Here is a 21,864-nt window from a genome sequence, read left to right as displayed (position 1 = left end):
ATCTTCCCCTGCCGTTGCACTTTCACTTCCCGGCAGGGCACCATGGTCTGAATTGCGGAGCTCCCACCACTGACCACCATCACTGCAGCCCCGGGAGCGACCAGGAGCAGTCGTGCTACTGCAGGGTAGGTCTCCCTCCCCCCCCCCCCCACCCCTCCCCCACCTCCGCAAGATGCCTCGGCTCCATCTGGTGGGCGAGCATCTCCCTTTACCGTTCGCTGGCTATCTGCAGAAACCCCCCACTGTCCCGCCCAGCACCTCACCAGTAAGACAGGTTTTGGTTAGACAAGAGTCACCCTTTCCTCCAGAGATGCTGCCTGTCCCGCTGAGTTACTCCAGCGTTTTGTGCCTATCAACGTTGGACAGGGCAGGTTTAGATGGGTACAGGTAGGTGGGACCAGTGTAGCTGGGACATGTTGGTCGGTGTGGGCGAGTTGGGCCGAAGGGCCTGTGAAACTGTGGAATTCTCTGCCCCAGAATTCTCAGGATGCTTTCAAGAGAGAGTTGGATGGAGCTCTTCAAGATAGCGGAGTCGGGGGATATGGGGAGAAGGCAACAAAGAGGTACTGATTTGGATGATCAGCCATGATCACATTGAATGGCGGTGCTGGCTCGAAGGGCCGAATGGTCTACTCCTGCACCTATTTTCTATTGTCTATTGTCTGTAACATTTAATGTAGGAAGGAACTGCAGATGCTGGTTGACCTCAAATTAGACAGGGTCTTCTCTCCAGAGATGTGACCTGACCTGCTGAGTTACTCTGGCGTTTTATGTCTATCTTCAGTGCAACATTTAAGGGCCTGTCCCACTTAGGTGACTTTTTTAGGCGAGTGCAAGAGACTCTGTGCTCACCACATGGTTGCCCCATGTTCGCTGGTGGTCTCTGGTGAGTCTCCTTCATGGTCGCGAGGAGTTCCCGCATTCTGGGCACTAGTCGCGGCCTCAGTATGGTCGCCGCAAATTTTTCAACACGTTGAAACATTTTCTGCGATCACAAATTGGTTGCCATGGATAAAATCAATAATCCTGTAGTCGCAGTTGTAGTGGGGTCGTCATGTAGTTATGGGTAGTCGAGGTCGTTTTAGTTAATCACCTTTGCTGACCGGGCATTTTCATTGGGTCACTGGGGGGAAAAAACGTAAGCACGAGTTTTCAGAACCAAGGAAAACCGACCGGTAATGTTAAATGTCCGCCGAACTTCACAGCTGTGTATCTCTGGCTTATTAAAAGTTGTCTGGCTTCTTAAAAGTGTCTCCGTTCCTTCTCCCCCCTTCTCCCTCCCCCCATCTCCCCCCATCTCCCCTCCCCCCCCCTTTTAAAGGACTTACCGTGCACTGTGCTAGCCGTCTTTAGCTTTCCTGTTCATCACGGTGTGTGTCTGTATCACCTTGGCTTTGCACCGTGTGAATTTCAGACAGCGCTTCCCCGCTTTCCCTGGCCTCTGTGTGTGTGTGTGTGTGTGTGTGTGTGTGTGTGTGTGTGTGTGTGTGTGTGTGTGTGTGTGTGTGTGTGTGTGTGTGTGTGTGTTCCACTCTGACAGTGGCCGGTTTTTCTGGCGAGTGCCGCGAACTTGACAGTCGCCGCAGTCCGCTGAACAATCGCTAAGGGACAGGCCCTTCAGTGCAAGATATAACATTGAAGTGCTATTTAAAGATCGTTCAGGGGTCTCCAATGAGGTACAGTAGATGGGGGATCAGGCCCGCTCTCTAGGGAGGACCATCCAGTTGCCTGATAACAGCTGGGAAGAAATTGGGAACAAATGTAGACTGGCATTTCAGTCCTACCACAAAACCATTTCTCATTGCCGTGAGTTTTTGGTCTATTAATTTAATTTTTCAAAAAACGAAATATGCTGAAAATCTGAAATAAAACCTCAAAGATTTGTGGTTGCCCAGTCAGGATTGAACCCAAATGATAGAGGCATGCAGCATGAATACAGGCCCTTCGGCCCAAGTTGCCCATGCCAGCCAAGCTACTCCATCTACACTAGTCCCACTTGCCCGGCGTTTGGCCCTTGTCCCTCTAAACCTCTCATGTCTGTGCCATACGTGATTCCAAGATAAACTGATCTCCTCTGCCCTCCATTCCCTGCATATCCATGTGCCTGTCAAGATTCCTATTCCCACACTGACCTTTCTGTCCTGGGCCTCCTCCATTGTCAGAGTGAGGCCCAGCGCAAATTGGAGGAACAGCACCTCATATTTCGCTTGGGTAGTTTACACCCCAGCGGTATGAACATTGACTTCCCTAACTTCAGGTAGCCCTTGCTTTCTCTCTCTCTCCATCCCCTCCCCACTCCCAGTTCTCCCACCAGTCTTACTGTCTCAGACTACATTCTATCTCTCCCCCAACATCAGTCTGAAAAAAGGACTCGACCCGAAACGTCGCCCATTCTTTCTCTCCGGAGATGCTGCCTCACCCGCTGAGTTACTCCAGCATTTTGTGCCCATCTAGATACCTCTTAAAGGCCACTCTTGTGACAACCTCCAAAACGCTGCCTCGCACCTTGAAGTGAGAATGTTTATCATTGTATCACGTATAGAAAGACAGAATGAAAATGCTTTGTTCAGTGTGATGAACAAGCAAATCACACCACATGTGAATATAGTCAGACCAAGTTAAGAGTATTGCGTGCAGTTCTGTTCGTCCCATTACAGGAAGGGTGTGGAGGCTTTGGAGGTTTGCCAGGATGCTTGCCTGGATTAGAGGGCATTAGCTACAGGGAGAGGTTGCACAGACTTGGATTTTTTCTCTGGAACGCCGTAGTTTAGGGCAGACCTGATAGAAGTATAGAAAATTATGAGAGGCAAGAAGTCGTAGGACAAGTAGATAGTCTCATCGAAGGTAGACACAAAATGCTGGAGTAATTCAGCGAGTGGAGGCCGCATCCCTGGAGAGAAGGAATGGGCGACGTTTTGGGTTGGGACCCTTCTGCAAACTGCTAAACCGTACAACATTTAATGCAGGTAGGAACTGCAGATGTTGGTTTACACCAAAGCTAGCCAGCATTTTTTTCCCCAGTGTAGGGCTGTGTGCAGGTTAACACAAGCTGGAGTGAGCCTGAAACATCACCCATTCCCTCTATGCAGAGATGCCACCTGACCTGCTGAGTTACTCCAGCGTTTTATGTCTTATCTTCCCAAGATTGAATCCAGCATCTGCAGTTCTTCCTTACATATAGATAGTGTATCATTACCACGTGGGTTTTCTCCGGGTGCTCCGGTTTCCTCCCACACTCCAGAGACGTGCAGGTTTGTAGGTTAATTGGCTTGGTGTAAATGTAAATTATCCTTAGTGTGTGTAGGGTAGTGTTAGTGTGCGGGGATCGGACTCGGTAGGCCGACGGGCCTGTTTCCTTGCTATATCTGTAAACTAAACTAAACGGCTCTCCTCTGTTTAAACAGTCTGAGTGCAGAGATTAATGTTGAACTGAAGAAGGGTTTCGGCCCGAAACGTTGCCCATTTCCTTCGCTCCTTAGATGCTGCTGCACCCGCTGAGTTTCTCCAGCACTTTTGTCTACCTTCGATTTTCCAGCATCTGCTGTTCCTTCTTAAACACTTAATGTTGAACTTGCAGTGATTGGTGGTGAGGCCTACCTCTCCTGAAATGTCCCTGTCCTTGTTATAAAACTAATTGCTTTGTCATTGCTCTGGATGTGTGGATGTGGCTGGTACAATGCCTTAGTGCCTCTGGCCTAGGAGTGTGAGAATATTCTGACTGCAGAGTCGTGCAGATGGGGAATAGACCCATCGTGCAGGAGGGACAGAAGCCTGACCTCCCACCTCACAAATTGCCTTGGCGTACTGTCAGCTGTTTTGGGCCCCGAATCTGAGGAAGGACGTGCTGGCCCTGGCGAGCGTCCAGAGGAGGTTCACCAGAATGATCCCAGGAATGAGTGGGTTAGCATATAATCAGCGTTTCCTGTCTCATATCCCCCTCCCCCCGACTCTCAGCCTGAAGAAGGGCCCCGAACCGAAACGTCACCCATTCCTTCTCTCCAGAGATGCTGCCTGTCCCGCTGAGTTACTCCAGCATTTCGGTTTAAGCCAGCATCTGCCGTTCCTTCCAACAGGATGAGGATACAAGAATACCGTTTAGTGCAAGAAAAAGTTGAGTTTCGTTTATTGTCACATGTTGCCGTGAAAAGCTTCTGTTTCGTGCTAACCAGTCAGTGGAAAGTCTATACATGATTACCATCAAGCTGTGTATAGTGTACGGGTACAGGATAAAGGTACACCTAGCGCAAGGTAAAGTTTAGATAAAGATAGTCCGAGGGTCTCCATTGAGATAGGTCAGGACCCCTCTCTAGTTGGTGAGGGGATGGTTCAAGTTGCCTGATAACAGCCGGGAAGAAACTGTCCCTGAATCTGGAGGTGTGCGTTTTCACACTTCTGTACCTCTTGTCTGGTAGACAAAAATGCTGGAGAAACTCAATGGGTGCGGCAGCATCTATGGAGCAAAGGAAATAGGCGAACCCTTCTTCAGACCTCTTGCCTGATGGGAGAGGCGAGAAGAGGGAGTGACCGGGGTGAGACTGGTCCTTGATTATGCTGCTGGCCTTGCCAATGTAGATGGAGTCAATGGAAGGGAGGTTGGTTTGTGTGATGGTCTGGGCTGCGTCCACAATTCTCTGCAATTTCTGGTGGTCTTGGATGTAGCTGTTCCCAAACCAGGCTGTGATGCATCCCGATAAAATGCTTCCTACGGTGCATCTGTAGAAGTTGGCGTGAGTTGTCGGCGGCATGCCGAACCTCCTGAGGAGGTAGAGGCATTGGTGTGTTTTCATGACCATGTCTGAGTCTCTCTAAATCTTTCCTATACGTAAGAAGTGTCTTTTAAATGTTGTGAGAGTCCCTGCCTCGACTACCTCCCCTGGCAGCTCGTTCCATGCACCCACCACCCTCTGCGCGAAATGAAAATCTTGTTTGTTGCATAACTCAGGCAACGCACAAAAACATGAATGTAAAATAAGTTATAAACCTTTCCTATCGAAATGCCTAAATGTAGAAACTAAGAACTGTAGATGCTGCTTTACACCAAAGATAGACACAGAGTGCTGGAGTAACTCAGCGGGTCAGGCAGCATGTCGGGAATTTTGAGTCGGGACTCTTTCTTCAGTCTGAAGAAGGGCCCCGACCCGAATGGTCGCCTATCCTTTTTCTTCAGAGAGCCCATGTGGTTAAAAAGTAAGCCATAGAAAAGAAAAAAGAGAAAAAGAAACAAAAGCTATGTTAAAAGTAGAAAACAGAGCTGGGAGATGCCAACTTCGTATCCCCCCCCCCCCCCCCCCCCCCCCATCACCAGGTCCTGAAACCGTTCTGTTGCACCTTATACTTGTAGTAAGTCGATAAATGGAGACCAAGTCTTTTGGAAGTGGTCTGATTTGCCTCATATCTTCCAGCCTTTTAAATGCTGCTATTGTCCCTGCCCGGCCTACCTTCTCCGGCAGCTCGTTCCATACACCGTGTGAAAGAGTAGGAGCGGGAAATCCCTGCCGTTCCCATTTGTTGGGCCAACTGCGTTACAAAAGCTCAGCTAGCCTCCCAAGTCTTACAGCACGGCTACATTTGAACATTGGGAAAATTCCTTCCTTCTTATCCATGGTCATTCCACAGTGGTGTTGACTGGGAACAGATTTCCCCAGTGTATATGTGAAATCCCCAGGCTGAAGTTGACTGTACATTCTGTTCAGACAGGGTACACTGTGTGATTATGGGCCACAGCAGGGAGAGGGCCTCTCTGTTCTTGGTCACCATCGACTGTTATCATTACTAATATCATGTCTGTTCCTCAATGAGCTATGGACTTGAGTACTTTTTATTAGAGTCACACAGCGTGGAAACAGGCCCTTCAGCCCATCTTGCCCATGCCAACCAACATGTCCCATCTACACTAGTCCCACTGCCTGCGTTTGGCCTATATCGTTAGCTTTTAGAAATGTTTGAATGGTGCACTGACTGGCTGACATTTTACAATTTCGTTGTACATGGTTCATGTTACAATGACAATAAAGAAACTATTCTATATCCCTCCAAACCTGTCCTATCCATGTACCTGTCCAAATGTCTTCTATTAGAGTCGTAGAGTGATACAGTGTGGAAACAGGCCCTTTGGCCCATCTTGCCCATGCCAACCACCGTGTCTCATCTACACTAGTCCCACTGCCTGCGTTTGGCCCATATCCCTCCAAACCTCTCCTATCCATGTACCTGTCCAGATGTCTTTTAAATGTTGTTATAGTCCCTGCCTCAACTACCTCCTCTGGCAGCTCGTTCCATACACCCACCACCCTATGTGTGGAAAATGATGACCCTCAGCTTCCTTATAAAACTTTCCCCTCTCTTCTTAAACCTATGTTGTCTGGTCTGAAGAAGGGTCTCGACCCGAAACGTCACTCATTCCTTCTCTCCATAGATGCTGCCTCACCCGCTGAGTTACTCCAGCATTTTGTGTCTATGTCATCTGGTCCTTGATTCCCCTACTCTGGATAAAAGACTCTGTGCATTTATCCGATCTATTCCACTCATGATCTTAATTGAGAGATACAGTGTGGAAACAGGGCCTTTGGCCCACCGAGTCCACGCCGACCATCGATCACCCGCTCACAATAGTTCTATGTTATCCCACTTTGGCATCCACTCCCTGTACACTAGCAGCAATTTACAGAGCTTTAACTAACCGACAAACCCCCACGTCTTTGGGATGTGTGACGGAAACCGGAGCACCCGGAGAAAACCCACGTGGTCACAGGGAGAATGTGCAAACTCTGTACACAAACAGATAGCACCCGGGGTTGGGATCTGGCGCTGTAAGGCAGTGGCTCTACCCGAAACGTCACCTATTCCTTCTCTCCGGAGATGATGCTGCCTGACCCGCTGAGTTACACCAGATTTTGCTACAATCTTTGGTATAAATTGTGTTGTGCGTGTGTATGGGCGTAGTAAGGCAGTAATGCAGTAAATCCCACTTAGGAGGCCTAAACAGCAACCTCTGGTGACCTTGCACGCCACCCAAGGTTTCCATGAGGCCACCGGAGGTTTTGGTCACTCTCCCTAATGGTGGAAAGTGGTTTCCGTGTGGTCGAGGCTTCATCTAGGTTGCTGCTATTTTTTCATCATGATTAAACCCGACCTCGACTAAAAATAGGTTGGCGTTTTAAAAATCGATTATTTTTTAGTCGCAGGTCTAGTCCAAGCCGGTTTTCTTCATAGTCGAGGAAAGTTTTCAACATATGCGTGGGAGGTGGTATGAGGTTGCAGGTCACCTCCACCTTGATTTTTTTTTGGGTGGCGGGCAAGGTCACCAGAGGTTGCTGTTTAGGTCTCCTAAGTGGGACAGGCCCTTAACTCTACTGCTGCACCACCCAATGGTATAGGAACCGGAGGGGCAACTTTTTCACATGGGGTGTGGTGGGCGTTGAACAAGCTGCCAGAGAGGATGTAGTTGGGGCAGGAACGATAGACAACATTGAAAAGACACTTGAATGGATACATGGATAGGAAAGGTTTATGGGGATATGGGCCAAACGTGGGCAAATGGGCATTAGTGGGAGAGTCTAGGACTAGAGGTCATAACCTCAGAATTAAAGGACACTCCTTTAGGAAGGAGATGAGGAGGAATCTCTTTAGTCAGGGGGTGGTGAATCTGTGATTTTTTTTGCCGCAGACGGCTGTGGAGGCCATGTCAATTGATATTTGAATGGCAGAGATAGATAGATCTTGTCAGGGGAGAAGGTAGGAGAATGGGGTTAGGAGGGAGAGTTAGATCAGCCATGATTGAATGACGGGGTAGACTAGATGGGCCGCATGGCCTAATTCTGCTCCTATCACTTATGACCTTATGACCTAATGTGCTGGAGTAACTCAGCGGGTCAGGCAGCATCTCTGGACAGGTGATTTACCTAGGTACATGTGGCCGTCAATGAATATTTTTAAGGCAGAGATAGATAGATTCTTGATTAGTATGGGTGTCAGGGGTTATGGGGAGAAGGCAGGAGAATGAGGTTAGGAGAGTTCGATCAGCCATGATTGAATGGTGGAGTGGACATGATGGGCTGAATGGCCTTATTCTGCTCCTATCACTGATGAATATGAGCTTATGAAAGCCCCTTGTTCACGTCACGAGATTTGATCTCTTGTATATCAGGAAATCTGTACTTGAGTTTAGTGTAAAAGCATTAGATCAATGCTGGCAAGGGGAGATTAGACTCTGAGAAGAGATTTGTCCAGACTTTAGCAGAAACAGGCCCTGGCATGTGTTATGTGTTGCCTGCTGTGGTAGATAGAGCATGGAGACAGGACATATCTAGCACTGTTATTGTTCCAGGCAATGCATAACAGCAAGAAGACTTGGAAAGAGAGGATTCTCCCTGAGAATCAATAGACAATAAACAATAGGTGAAGGAGTAGGCCATTCGGCCCATCGAGCCAGCACCGCTATTCAATGTGATCATGGCTGATCATCCCCAATCAGTTCTTGCCTTCTCCCCATATCCCCTAACTCCGCCATCTTTATGAGTTCTATCTAACTCTCTCTTGAAAGCATCCAGAGAATTGGCCTCCACTGCCCTCTGTGGCAGAGAATTCCCACAGATTCACAACTCTCTGGGCGAAAAAGTTTTTCCTCATCTCCGTTCTAAATGGCCAACCCCTTATTCTTAAACTATGGCCCCTGGTTCTGGATGGAACCCGGGTCTCTGGCGCTGTGAGGCAGCAACTCTACCGCTGCGCCACACGTGACAATCGAAGCACCTTTTGAACCGTTAGTAACGCATGTTCTTCCATTGCTAATCAGCTCACCCCAGAGGAAGAGGAGAAGAGAAGGATACGGAGAGAGAGAAACAAATTGGCTGCCGCTAAATGCCGGAACAGACGACGAGAGCTCACGGAAAAGCTTCAAGGAGTAAGTACAATGGGATTCACATAAATCAGAACAGACTGTCAAGTTGGAAAGGGTACAAAGAAGATTTACGAGGACCAGAGGGTCTGAGCTGGGGGGAGTTCCTAGAAAGGAGGTGAGGAGAAACTTCTTTAGTCACAGGGTGGTGAATCTGTGGAACTCATTGCCACCGAGGGCTGTGGGGGCCAAGTCAGTGGATATATTTAAGGCAGAGATAGACAAATTCTTGATTAGAATTGGGGTGTCAGGGGTTGTGGGGAGAAGGCAGGAGAATGGGATTGGGAGGCAGAGATCAGCCATGATTGAATGGCGGAGTAGACTCGATGGGCCGAATGGCCTAATTCTACTCCTATAACTTGTGAGAGGTTGAGCAGGTTGTGTAGACTCTTGTCCAGAGTAGTGGAATTAAGAAGCATCGGTTTAAGGTGAAGGAGAAAAGATTTAATAAGAATCTGAAGGGTAACTTTTTCCAAATGGTGGTGGGTGTATGGAACGAACAGCCAGAGGAGGTAGTTGAGGCTGGGACTATCCCAACGTTTAAGAAACAATTAGACAGGTACATGGATAGGACAGGTTTAGAGGGATATGGGCCAAACGCAGGCAGGTGGGACTAGTGTAGCTGGGACATGTTGGCCGGTGTGGGCAAGTTGGGCCGAAGGGCCTGTTTAAACGCTGTATCACTCTATGACTCGATTTAAGGGCTGTGTATAGAGACATAAAGCACACAAACTGACCGTCCAGCTAAAGGAATCCACATTGACTATCGATCATCCACTTGCACTAATCCTAAATTAACAGTTTTTAAAAATTCTCCTCACATCCCCGCCAAGGCCCTCCCAGATCCGATAACTCATCTCCTCTCATCTGGTGGGCCGAGGAATGGCAATGGTGTTGAATTCCGATAAATGTTAGATGTTACATTTGGGAAGGTCAAATCAGGTCAGGACCTTCATGATGCATGGTAGGGCCTTGTGCAGTGTTGTAGAGCAGAGGGGTCTTGTGTGGTGCAGCGGGTGGGGTTTCTGCCTTACAGCGCCAGACACCCGGGTTCGATCCTGACTACACCTGCTGTCTGTACGGAGTTTGCACGTTCGCCCCGTGACCTACGCGGGTTTTCTCCGGGTGCTCCGGTTTCCTCCCACATTCCAAAGGCGTACAGGTTTGTAGGTTAATTGGCTTCTGCAAATTGTCCCCTCGTGTGTGTAGGAAAGAACTAGTGTACGTGTGATTGTTGGTTGATGTGGACTAAGTGGGCCAAAGGGCCTGTTTCCACACTGTATCTCTAAACTAAAACCTAAGAGAAATCAGGGTAGGAACTTTGCAGTTCCCAGAAGGAGTCCTGGGAATTCTTGTGGAGCAATGGGATCTCGGAGTGACATAAGAAGGGTCTCGACCCGACAAGTCTGAAGAAGTGTCTTGAGCCGAAACGTCACCTATTCCTATCCAGAGATGCTGCCTCACCCACTGAATTACTCCAGTACTTTGTGTCTATCTTTGGTGTAAACCAGCGTCTGCTGTTCCTTCCCACACATAGTTCCCTGAAAGTGGTGTCACCACTAGGGTTGCCAACTGTCCCGTAATAGCCGGGACATCCCGTATTTTGGGCTAAATTGGTTTGTCCCGTACGGGACCGCCCCTGTCCCGTATTTGACCGCTACTACTCGGGTCGAGGGGACTGTCAGGTCGGAGCGCCGCGTCCGGCCCCGCCTCACCCGTCCCGACGTAGTGCAGCCCATGGAGTGCAGCAGCAGCAGCAGCGCCTCGCCCGTGGCCCCGTCGGTCGGCAGCCCGGCCAGCTGTCCGACCTTCGAACCTTCGCTTACCCCCGACACCACCACCCCTCCTTCTCATGGCCGATCATCGGTTCATGAGTTGGATGGGGCGCCGGACTTTGCGTGCGACATCGCGCGGCCCGGGCCAAAGCTCCTCAGCTGGGCCGCCGGCTGGGCTTTGTGTACAGTCCAGCACCCGGGACAACTCAGCATTCACCCAGCCACGGCCGAGTCGGTCAACGAATTGCCGTCGGGAACTTGTCCCGTATTTTGACCCTTTGTCCCTTATTTGGGAGTGAGAGAGTCGGCAACCCTCGTCACAAGTCGATAGAGTGGAGGGAAATACTTCATCCTATCAGTGTACTGTGTGTGTATATCCCAGTGTACTGTGGCTGTATATCCCAGTGTACAGATGTGTGTATATCCCAGAGTACTGTGTGTGTATATCCCAGTGTACTGTGTGTGTGTATATCCCAGTGTACTGTGTGTGTATTCCAGTGTACTGAGGCATGTATATCCCAGTGTACTGTGTGTGTGTGTATATCCCATTGTACTTTGTTTGTATATCCCAGTGCACTGTCATGATCATATTGAATGGCGGTGCAGGCTCAAAGGGCCGAATGGCCTACTCCTGCACCTAATTTCTATGTTTCTATGTACTGTGTGTGTGTATATCCCAGTGTACTGTGTGTGTGTATATCCCAGTGTACTGTGTGTGTGTGTGTATCCCAGTGTACTGTGTGTGTGTGTGTATCCCAGTGTACTGTGTGTGTGTATATCCCAGTGTACTGTGTGTGTGTGTATATCCCAGTGTACTGTGTGTGTGTGTATATCCCAGTGTACTGTGTGTGTGTATATCCCAGTGTACTGTGTGTGTGTATATCCCAGTGTACTGTGTGTGTGTGTATATCCCAATGTACTGTGTGTGTGTGTGTATATCCCAGTGTACTGTGTGTGTGTATATCCCAGTGTACTGTGTGTGTGTGTATATCCCAGTGTACTGTGTTTGTATATCCCAGTGCACTGTGTTTGTATATCCCAGTGTACTGTGTGTGTGTATATCCCAGAGTACTGTGTGTGTGTATATCCCAGTGTACTGTGTGTGTGTATATCCCAGTGTACTGTGTGTGTGTATATCCCAGAGTACTGTGTGTGTGTATATCCCAGAGTACTGTGTGTGTGTATATCCCAGTGTACTGTGTGTGTGTATATCCCAGTGTACTGTGTGTGTGTATATCCCAGTGTACTGTGTGTGTATATCCCAGTGTACTGTGTTTGTATATCCCAGTGTACTGTGTGTGTGAAGAAGGGTTTCAGCCCGTACTTTGCCTATTTCCTTAGCTCCATAGATGCTGCTGCACCCGCTGAGTTTCTCCAGCACTTTTGTCTACTGTGTGTGTATATCCCAGTGTACTGAGGTGTGTATATCCCAGCGTACTGTGTGTGTGTGTAAATCCCAGTGTACTGTGTGTGTGTATATCCCAGTGTACAGTGTGTGTGTGTGTATCCCAGTGTACTGTGTGTGTGTATATCCCAGTGTACTGGGGTGTGTGTATTTCCCAGTGTACTGTGTGTGTGTATATCCCAGTGTACTGTGTGTGTGTATATCCCAGTGTACTGTGTGTGTGTATATCCCAGTGTACTGAGGTGTGTATATCCCAGTGTACTGGGGTGTGTGGGTGTATATCCCAGTGTACTGGGGTGTGTGTGTGTATATCCCAGTGTACTGGGGTGTGCGTGTGTATATCCCAGTGTACTGTGTGTGTATATCCCAGTGTACTGAGGTGTGTATATCCCAGTGTACTGGGGTGTGTGTATTTCCCAGTGTACTGGGGAGTGTGTGTGTATATCCCAGTGTACTGGGGTGTGTGTATATCCCAGTGTACTGAGGTGTGTATATCCCAATGTACTGTGTGTATATATATCCCAATGAATGAGGTGTGTGTATATCCCAGTGTACTGTGTGAAATTTTCTCATGGATGTATTAGTTTCCCACTGGTAACTAAACTGGTTGCTGCCGTATAATTGTAAATGTAAGACTGCATGCTGAGCAGAGTTTAGCTCGTTGCCACATGTACCGAGGTACAGTGAAAAGCTTTTGCTTCGTGCTAACCAGTCAGCGGAAAGACAATACATGATTACAATCGAGCCGCCCACTGTGTACATATACATGATAAGGGCATAACGTGAATAACTCTTAGTGCAAGATAAAGTCAGTAAAGTCTGATCAAAGATAGTCCGAAGGTTTCCAATGAGGTAGATGGTAGCTCAGGATGCTCCCTAGTTGTGGTTGGATGGTTCAGTTGCCCGATCGGTTGATATTCTGGTCCCTGGCCTCGGGGAATGGACAGATCCGGGAGGAGATTAAGAAGAGCGTAGTTATAGTAAGAAATGTTACTGTGGGAGTAGAGATTTGAAGGAGTGGGGCGATTGTAGTGTGTCGGAAGGAACTACAGATGCTGGTTTACACCGAAGATTGGCCCAAAATGCTGGAGTAACTCAGCGGGACAGGCAGCATCTCTGGAGAGAAGGAATGGGTGGCGTTTTGTGTCGAGACCCTTCTTCAGACTGAGAGTCAGGGGAGTGGGCAGGACACAGATATGGAAGGGTAAGGTGTGGAAACGAGACATCAAAGGGGATGTCTCGTAGATCAAAAAAAATGTAGAATAAATCATTGTTAGCTGGGGGAAGGTGACAACGAAGCAAACAGAGGTAAAATTTAATCAGGGGGACAGTCAGACTGGTCGGAGAACAAGGATGGGGGAGGGATGGAGAGAGAGATAAAACAAGGGTTACTTGAAGTTAGAGAAGTCGATTTTGAGAACTTGTGAGAAATATAAAAGTGGATAAGTCTCCAGGTCCGGACAGGATATTCCCTAGGACATTGAGGGAAGTTAGTGTAGAAATAGCAGGGGCTATGACAGAAATATTTCAAATGTCATTAGAAACGGGAATAGTACCGGAGGATTGGCGTACTGCGCATGTTGTTCCATTGTTTAAAAAGGGGTCTAAGAGTAAACCTAGCAATTATAGACCTGTTAGTTTGACGTCAGTGGTGGGCAAATTAATGGAAAGGATACTTAGAGATAATATATATAAGCATCTGGATAAACAGGGTCTGATTAGGAACAGTCAACATGGATTTGTGCCTGGAAGGTCATGTTTGACTAATCTTCTTGAATTTTTTGAAGAGGTTACTCGGGAAATTGATGAGTGTAAAGCAGTGGATGTTGTATATATGGACTTCAGTAAGGCCTTTGACAAGGTTCCTCATGGAAGGTTGGTTAAGAAGGTTCAATGGTTGAGTATTAATGGTGGAGTAGCAAGATGGATTCAACAGTGGCTGAATGGGAGATGCCAGAGAGTAATGGTGACTAGTGGGGTGCCACAGGAATCTGTGTTGGGTCCACTGTTGTTTGTCAAGTACATCAATGATCTGGATGATGGTGTGGTAAATTGGATTAGTAAGTATGCAGATGATACTAAGATAGGTGGGGTTGTGGATAATGAAGTAGATTTTCAAAGTCTACAGAGAGATTTATGCCAGTTGGAAGAGTGGGCTGAAAGATGGCAGATGGAGTTTAATGCTGATAAGTGTGAGGTGCTACATCTTGGCAGGACAAATCAAAATAGGACGTACATGGTAAATGGTAGGGAATTGAAGAATGCAGGTGAACAGAGGGATCTGGGAATAACTGTGCACAGTTCCCTGAAAGTAGAATCTCATGTAGATAGGGTGGTAAAGAAAGCTTTTGGTGTGCTGGCCTTTATAAACCAGAGCATTGAGTATAGAAGTTGGGATGTAATGTTAAAATTGTACAAGGCATTGGTGAGGCCAATTCTGGAGTATGGGGTACAATTTTGGTCGCCTAATTATAGGAAGGATGTCAACAAAATAGAGAGAGTACAGAGGAGATTTATTAGAATGTTGCCTGGGTTTCAGCAACTAAGTTACAGAGAAAGGTTGAACAAGTTAGGGCTTTATTCTTTGGAGCGCAGAAGGTTAAGGGGGGACTTGATAGAGGTCTTTAAAATGATGAGAGGGATAGACAGAGTTGACGTGGATAAGCTTTTCCCACTTAGAGTAGGGAAGATTCAAACAAGGGGACATGACTTGAAATTTTAGGGACTGAAGTTTAGGGGTAACATGAGGGGGAACTTCTTTACTCAGAGAGTGGTGGCTGTGTGGAATGAGCTTCCAGTGAAGGTGGTGGAGGCAGGTTTGTTTTTATCATTTAAAAATAAATTGGATAGTTATATGGACGGGAAAGGAATGGAGGGTTATGGTCTGAGCGCAGGTATATGGGACTAGGCGAGAATACGTGTTCGGCATGGACTAGAAGGGTCGAGATGGCCTGTTTCCGTGCTGTAATTGTTATATGGTTATATGATTTTCATACTGCTGGGGTATAAGTTTATTTATTCATGTGTGTATATATTTATATAATGGTATATGGACACACTGATCTGTTCTGTAGTCAATGCCTACTATGTTCTGTTGTGCTGAAGCAAAGCAAGAATTTCATTGTCCTATTAGGGACACACATGACAATAAACTCTTAAATCATAAATCTTGAAGCAAAATATGAGGTGCTACTCCTCCAATTTGAACTGGGCCTCACTCTGACAGTGGAGAGAAGGAATGGGTGATGTTTTTCTTCAGGCGTCCCCATTCCTTCTCTCCAGCCTGTCCCGCTGAGTTACGCCAGCATTTTGTATCTATCTTTGGAGCGATTGTAATGCGTGATAGCGGATCCACTTCTGTGGCCAGCGAGCATAGAGTCGCCTGTGGTGGGCGCCATCTTGGATGATCTTCCGTTTCCCCCCACCGACACCACACCTATCCGAGGAAACCTAATGATCCACATCGGCAGATCCCGCAGTGTTTCAGTTCAGAGATACAGTATGGAAACAGGCCCTTCAGCCCACCAACGATCACCTGTTCACACCAGCTCTATGTTATCCCCCTTCCTCATCCACTCCCTACGCACTAGGGGGCAATTTAACCCCACAAACCCGCACGTCTTTGGGATGTGGGAGGAAACCACAGCACTAGAGTGGTGAATCTGTGGGATTCTTTGCCACAAAAGACTGTGGAGGCCAAGTCAGTGGATATTTTTAAGGCAGAGATAGATCAATTCTTGATTATGGACAATAGACAATAGGTGCAGGAGTAGGCCATTTGGCCCTTCGAGCCAGCACCGCCATTCAATGTGACCATGGCTGATCAGTACGGGTGTATGATGAAAGAATGGGTCGACTGGGCTTGTAATCACCGGAATTTAGGATGAGAGGGAATCTTATAGGAAGACATAAAATTCTTAAGGGATTGGACAGGCTAGAGGCAGGAAACATGTTCCCCATGTTGCGTGAGTGCAGAACCAGGGGCCACAGTTTAAGAATAAGGGGTAGGCCATTTCGCCATTTCACCCAGAGAGTTGTGAATCTGTGGAATTGTCTGCCACAGAAGGCAGTAGAGGCCGATTCACCGGATGTTTTCAAGAGATAGTCGGATAGAGCTCTTAAGGCTAACGGAATCAAGGGATATGGGGAGAAGGCAGGAATGGGGTACTGATTGTGGATGATCAGCCATGATCACATTGAATGGCGGTGCTGGCTCGAAGGGCCGAATGGCCTACTCCTGCACCTATTTTCGATGTTTCATGGTTCTATGTTAGACGCAAAGCGCCAGAGTAATTCAGCAGGACAGGCAGCGTTGCTGGCGATAAAGGATGGGTGATGTTTCGTGTCGGGATCCTTCTTCAGAATGCTTTTTGTTTTAAAAAAGCATTAGCTTGCTTTGGAGAACTGCAGATTCTGGAATCTTGAGCCAAAGATACAAAGTGCTGGAGGAACTCAGAGGGTTAGGTGGATGGGAATGGATAGATGACGCTTTGGTTCGGGATCCTTCTTCAGTCTGGTGGAAGTAAGTGGGGAGAAAGTTCACCTCTCCATTCCAGCTTTGCAGCTGGGCAAGACATGGGTGAGGCTGCACTTAGTGTATTGTCTTCCGTTTTGGTCACCTTGCTACAGGAAGCGAGAAAAAGGTCGCAGAGAAGATTTCCGAGGATGTAGCCAGGACTCGAGAGCCTGAGCTACAGGGACAGGTTGAAAAGACGGTCCAAAGCTAAACTATGCTGGCACCAGTCAGAATTCTGCCTGGTGTTTGTAGCTGGGACACAGTGGTGCGGGTGGCAGGTCCGGTGGGCAAGGCAGGGTCCCTGGGTTTATGTGGGGTGAGGACCAGGAGTCAGGCTGCAAAGGCGAAGCAGGTAGCAATGTGTTCCCCGACATTTACGCAGAGGGGGAATGTCACACACGGGGTAGTGCGGGTCACAGAGTCACGGACTGGAGCGTGTTTTATGATGGAGGCCTGCACTGGAGGGTGTCATATGATGAAGTCACGGACTGGAGCACGTATGATGTCCTGCACTGGAATGTTTTGTATGATGGTGAGCCCATGGGCCGGAACATGTTGTATGATGGAGTCTCTGACAGGAGCGTGTTGTATGATGAAGTCACGGACCGGAGCGTGTTGTATGATGAAGTCACGGATTAGAGTGTGTTGAATGATGGAGTCATGGACTAGAGCAAGGGTTCCCAACCTGGGGTAGATTTCGCCAACCCAGGGGGTAAATTTGTTGATTCTGGATTTGTACATATTTATTCTCATTGACTGTGTGTTTGGTTCCGGTATCTGTTCATCATTAGTTGTTCATAAATAAGTGAAGTAACATTGTTATGTGCTATTAAAGTTGCCAGGGGTAAACGGGACGGAAAAGGTTGGGAACCCCTGGATTGGAACGTGTTGTATGATGGAGTCACGGATTTTAGTGTGTTGTATGATGGAGTCATGGACTGGAGCGTGTTGTATGATGGAGTCACGGACTAGAGCGTGTTGTGTGATGAAGAGTCCCGGACTGGAGCGTGTTGTATGATGGAGTCCCGGACTGGAGCGTGTTGTATGATGGAGAGTCCCGGACTGGAGCATGTTGTATGATGGAGTCACGGATTGTAGCGTGTTGTATGATGGAGTCACGGACTGGAGCGTGTTGTATGATGGAGTCACGGACTGGAGCGTGTTGTATGATGGAGTCACGGACTGGAGCGTGTTGTATGATGGAGTCACGGATTGTAGTGTGTTGTATGATGGAGTCACGGACTGGAGCGTGTTGTATGATGGAGTCACGGATTGTAGCGTTTTGTATGATGGAGTCATGGACTGGAGCGTGTTGTATGATGGAGTCACGGATTGTAGCGTTTTGTATGATGGAGTCATGGACTGGAGCGTGTTGTATGATGGAGTCACGGACTGGAGCGTGTTGTGTGATTGAGAGTCCCGGACTGGAGCGTGTTGTATGATGGAGAGTCCCGGACTGGAGCGTGTTGTATGATGGAGTCACGGACTGTAGCGTGTTGTATGATGGAGTCACGGACTGGAGCGTGTTGTGTGATGGAGAGTCCCGGACTGGAGCGTGTTGTATGATGGAGTCCCGGACTGGAGCGTGTTGTATGATGGAGAGTCCCGGACTGGAGCGTGTTGTATGATGGAGTCACGGATTGTAGCGTGTTGTATGATGGAGTCACGGACTGGAGCGTGTTGTATGATGGAGAGTCCCGGACTGGAGCGTGTTGTATGATGGAGTCACGGATTGTAGCGTGTTGTATGATGGAGTCACGGACTGGAGCGTGTTGTATGATGGAGTCATGGACTGGAGCGTGTTGTATGATGGAGTCACGGACTGGAGCGTGTTGTATGATGGAGTCATGGATTGTAGTGTGTTGTATGATGGAGTCACGGACTGGAGCGTGTTGTATGATGGAGTCACGGACTGGAGCGTGTTGTATGATGGAGTCACGGATTGTAGTGTGTTGTATGATGGAGTCATGGACTGGAGCGTGTTGTATGATGGAGTCACGGACTAGAGCGTGTTGTGTGATGGAGAGTCCCGGACTGGAGCGTGTTGTATGATGGAGTCCCGGACTGGAGCGTGTTGTATGATGGAGAGTCCCGGACTGGAGCGTGTTGTATGATGGAGTCACGGATTGTAGTGTGTTGTATGATGGAGTCACGGACTGGAGCGTGTTGTATGATGGAGTCACGGATTGTAGTGTGTTGTATGATGGAGTCATGGACTGGAGCGTGTTGTATGATGGAGAGTCCCGGACTGGAGCGTGTTGTGTGATGGAGAGTCCCGGACTGGAGCGTGTTGTATGATGGAGTCACGGATTGTAGCGTGTTGTATGATGGAGTCATGGACTGGAGCGTGTTGTATGATGGAGTCACGGATTGTAGCGTTTTGTATGATGGAGTCATGGACTGGAGCGTGTTGTGTGATTGAGAGTCCCGGACTGGAGCGTGTTGTATGATGGAGAGTCCCGGACTGGAGCGTGTTGTATGATGGAGTCCCAGACTGGAGCGTGTTGTATGATGGGGAAAGGAAAAAGGAGGAGGAGGAGCCTGAGGGCTAAGGGACTGAAAGTGCTGGTATACATTGATAGACACCAAATGCTGGAGTAACTCAGCGGGACAGGCGGCATCTCTGGAGAGAAGGAATGGAGAGATGTTTTGGGTTGAGACTGTTCTTCAGGCTGGTTAGGGATAAGGGAAACGAGAGAAATAGACGGTGATGTAGAGAGATTAATAACAATGAATGAAAGATGCGCAAAGGGCTGTTCCTCTGGTTTGTGAGTGGTCTCAGGCGGGGGGGGGGGGGGGGTTGTTTGTTTAAACTATTCTTATAACAAATGTAAAGCACTTTGGCCAACGAGTGTTGTTTTTTAAATGTGCTATATAAATAAATGTGACTCGACTTGACTCTCTCTCTCTCTCTCTCTCTCTCTCTCTCTCCAGGAGACGGAGAAGCTAGAGGAGGAGAAGTCGACGCTGCAGAAGGAGATTGCCGTGTTGCAGAAGGAGAAGGAGAAGCTGGAGTTCATGCTGGTGGCCCACAAGCCCATCTGCAAGATGGGGCCGTGCGTGGGGCGTGAGCGTGAGCGGGGGCGACGGCAGGGGGCGTCCTCGCCGGACCCGCGGGCGGTGGTGGTGAAGCAGGAGTCGCCGGTGGTGGTGGGGCGGGAGGACAAGGCCAAGCCCGCCAGGCCCCAGCGTTCCGTCATCAAGCCCGTGACGGAGATCAGCATCGCCAGCGCCTTCTACTCCGAGGCCGAGCCGCTCAACACCCCGCTGGTGGTGGCCTCCACCCCGGCGCCCAGCATCACCCCCTGCCCACCCAGCCTGGTCTTCACCTACCCCAACGTGCCCGGCCTGGAGCAGGAGTCCTCCGAGTCGTGCTCCAAAGCCCATCGCAGGAGCAGCAGCAGTGGTGACCAGTCCTCAGACTCTCTCAACTCGCCCACCTTGCTGGCACTCTGAGACACTCCCTCCGGACATGGACCACCCTCGGGCCTTCTGGGTGGACACTGGACCTCCCTCCACCCTTCCCCCCCCCACCCACCCCCCTCGAATCACACCACCCTCCAGCCTGAAGAAGGGTCTCCACCATGAAACGTCGCCCATTCCTTCTCTCCAGAGACGCTGCCTGGCCCGCTGATTTACTCCAGCATTTTTGTGTCCTTTTGTATACGAACACTAGACTTTGGAAAGAGTGACTCCAGCATTTTATGTCTTTCTCGGGCCTTCTGGACTTGCATCCACCCATCGACCAGAACTGGCTTGGCAGGGAAGGGTCGGGCATAAGTGGCACCGTTGTGGACTGGCATCTGGCAATGGATGGTGCCACCAAGCCAGGGGAACAGGCAGAGCACGGTATCCATGACGACGGCAGTGGGCCGCCATCTTGAATGGGTTATGCGCTTTCATCTCAACGAAGGACAGCTCAAACACTGGAGACATTACTCCAGCATTCTGTGTCGTATCTTCAGCTCAGGTCAACTGCAGCCTGATGTCTGAAGATGGGTCTCGACCCGAAACGTCACCCGTTCCTTCTCTCCAGAGAGGCTGCCTATCCCGCTGAGTTACTCCAGCTTTTTGTGTTTGCCTCCATTTTAAAGACTTCCGATCCCTACCTACCATCTGATCTCGGTTTGAGAACATTTGTTTGTTTTCCTGGTGTTTTATCTTCCCTCTGGAATACCGACACGAACACAGTCTGGCGACCCGTACGATGTATGATTTTTTTTTTTACTTTGGAGCAATTTTTAGTTATAAGGTTGATGCTAACGCCATACCTGCAGTTCTTTGATTCCTACTTTGACCCTCTCTCTTGCACCACGTTGATGTACTGTCAAGGACAAATGATTTTTTTGCCACGCTTACAATATGGGGCAATAAATACAATGGGCATCTCCGCAGTGCTGGACAAGGCTGTGGGCCTTCCACATTTAACACAGCAAAGGGATCTGTATTCACAATGTATTGGGTTTTTCTATCACCGTACGACAAACACCCTCTGCCTTCTGCCTTCGGACCTTAACTTTAATATTTATAACTTTTAAAAAATTGGAAAGAATAATAAATGTATGAAAAAACATTTTTTTTGAATGTGGGTGGGTGGGAATTGGTTGTTCGAATGATGTAGGCAGGATTGGATGGGGGAGTTTTCACTACCTGCTGATGTCGGCAAGGCTGGTAAATGTGGAGGGCAGGACCTGCAGGTGCTGGTTAATTCCCAAAGGGACAAAATGTCTGAAGGAGGGTCTGGATCCGAGAGACATCACCCATCCACGTTCTCCAGAGATGCTGCCTGACCCGCTGAGTTACTCCAGCACTCTGTGAAACGTCACCTATCCATGTTCTCCACAGATGCTGCCTGACCCGCTGAGTTACTCCAGCACTCTGTGTCCTTTTGTGCATTAACCAGCGTCTGCCGTTCCTTATGCCTGCTGGTAAATCTAGTGTCTTTGAATATTGAAGAGGTATGTGTGTGTGTGTGTATGATAGGGTCACCAACTTTCTCACTCCCAAATAAGGGACAAAAGGTCAAAATACGGGACAAATTCCCGACGGCAATTCGTTGACCGACTGGGCCGTGGCTGGGTGAATGATGAGTTGTCCCGGGTGCTGGACTGTACACAAGGCCCAGCCGGCGGGCCAGCTGAGGAGTTTTGGCCCGGGCCGCGCGATGTCGCGCGCAAAGTCCGGCGCCCCGTCCAACACATGAACCAATGATCGGCCTTGAGAAGGAGGGGTGGTGGTGTCGGCGGTAAGCGAAGGTCCGAAGGTCGGACAG

General features: G+C 48.8%; 1 protein-coding gene across 1 annotated transcript in view; it reads left to right on the top strand.

The window, feature by feature from the left end:
• Window positions 1–20,118, top strand: part of fosl2 (FOS like 2, AP-1 transcription factor subunit) — a 23,694-nt gene extending 3,576 nt beyond the window's left edge. The window contains exons 2-4 of the mRNA XM_033020481.1: window positions 3–125; window positions 8,795–8,902; window positions 19,527–20,118. Coding sequence (XP_032876372.1) covers window positions 3–125; window positions 8,795–8,902; window positions 19,527–20,048 — 753 coding nt within the window. The 3' untranslated portion in view covers window positions 20,049–20,118. The remainder of the gene's footprint in view (window positions 1–2; window positions 126–8,794; window positions 8,903–19,526) is intronic.
• The last annotated feature ends 1,746 nt before the right edge of the window (window positions 20,119–21,864 follow it).

The sequence above is a fragment of the Amblyraja radiata genome, chromosome 5, assembly GCF_010909765.2.
Source record: "Amblyraja radiata isolate CabotCenter1 chromosome 5, sAmbRad1.1.pri, whole genome shotgun sequence".
Taxonomy (NCBI): domain Eukaryota; kingdom Metazoa; phylum Chordata; class Chondrichthyes; order Rajiformes; family Rajidae; genus Amblyraja; species Amblyraja radiata.
The sequence above is the reverse complement of the archived record's forward strand: the minus strand, read 5'-3'. Positions and strand labels throughout refer to the sequence as shown.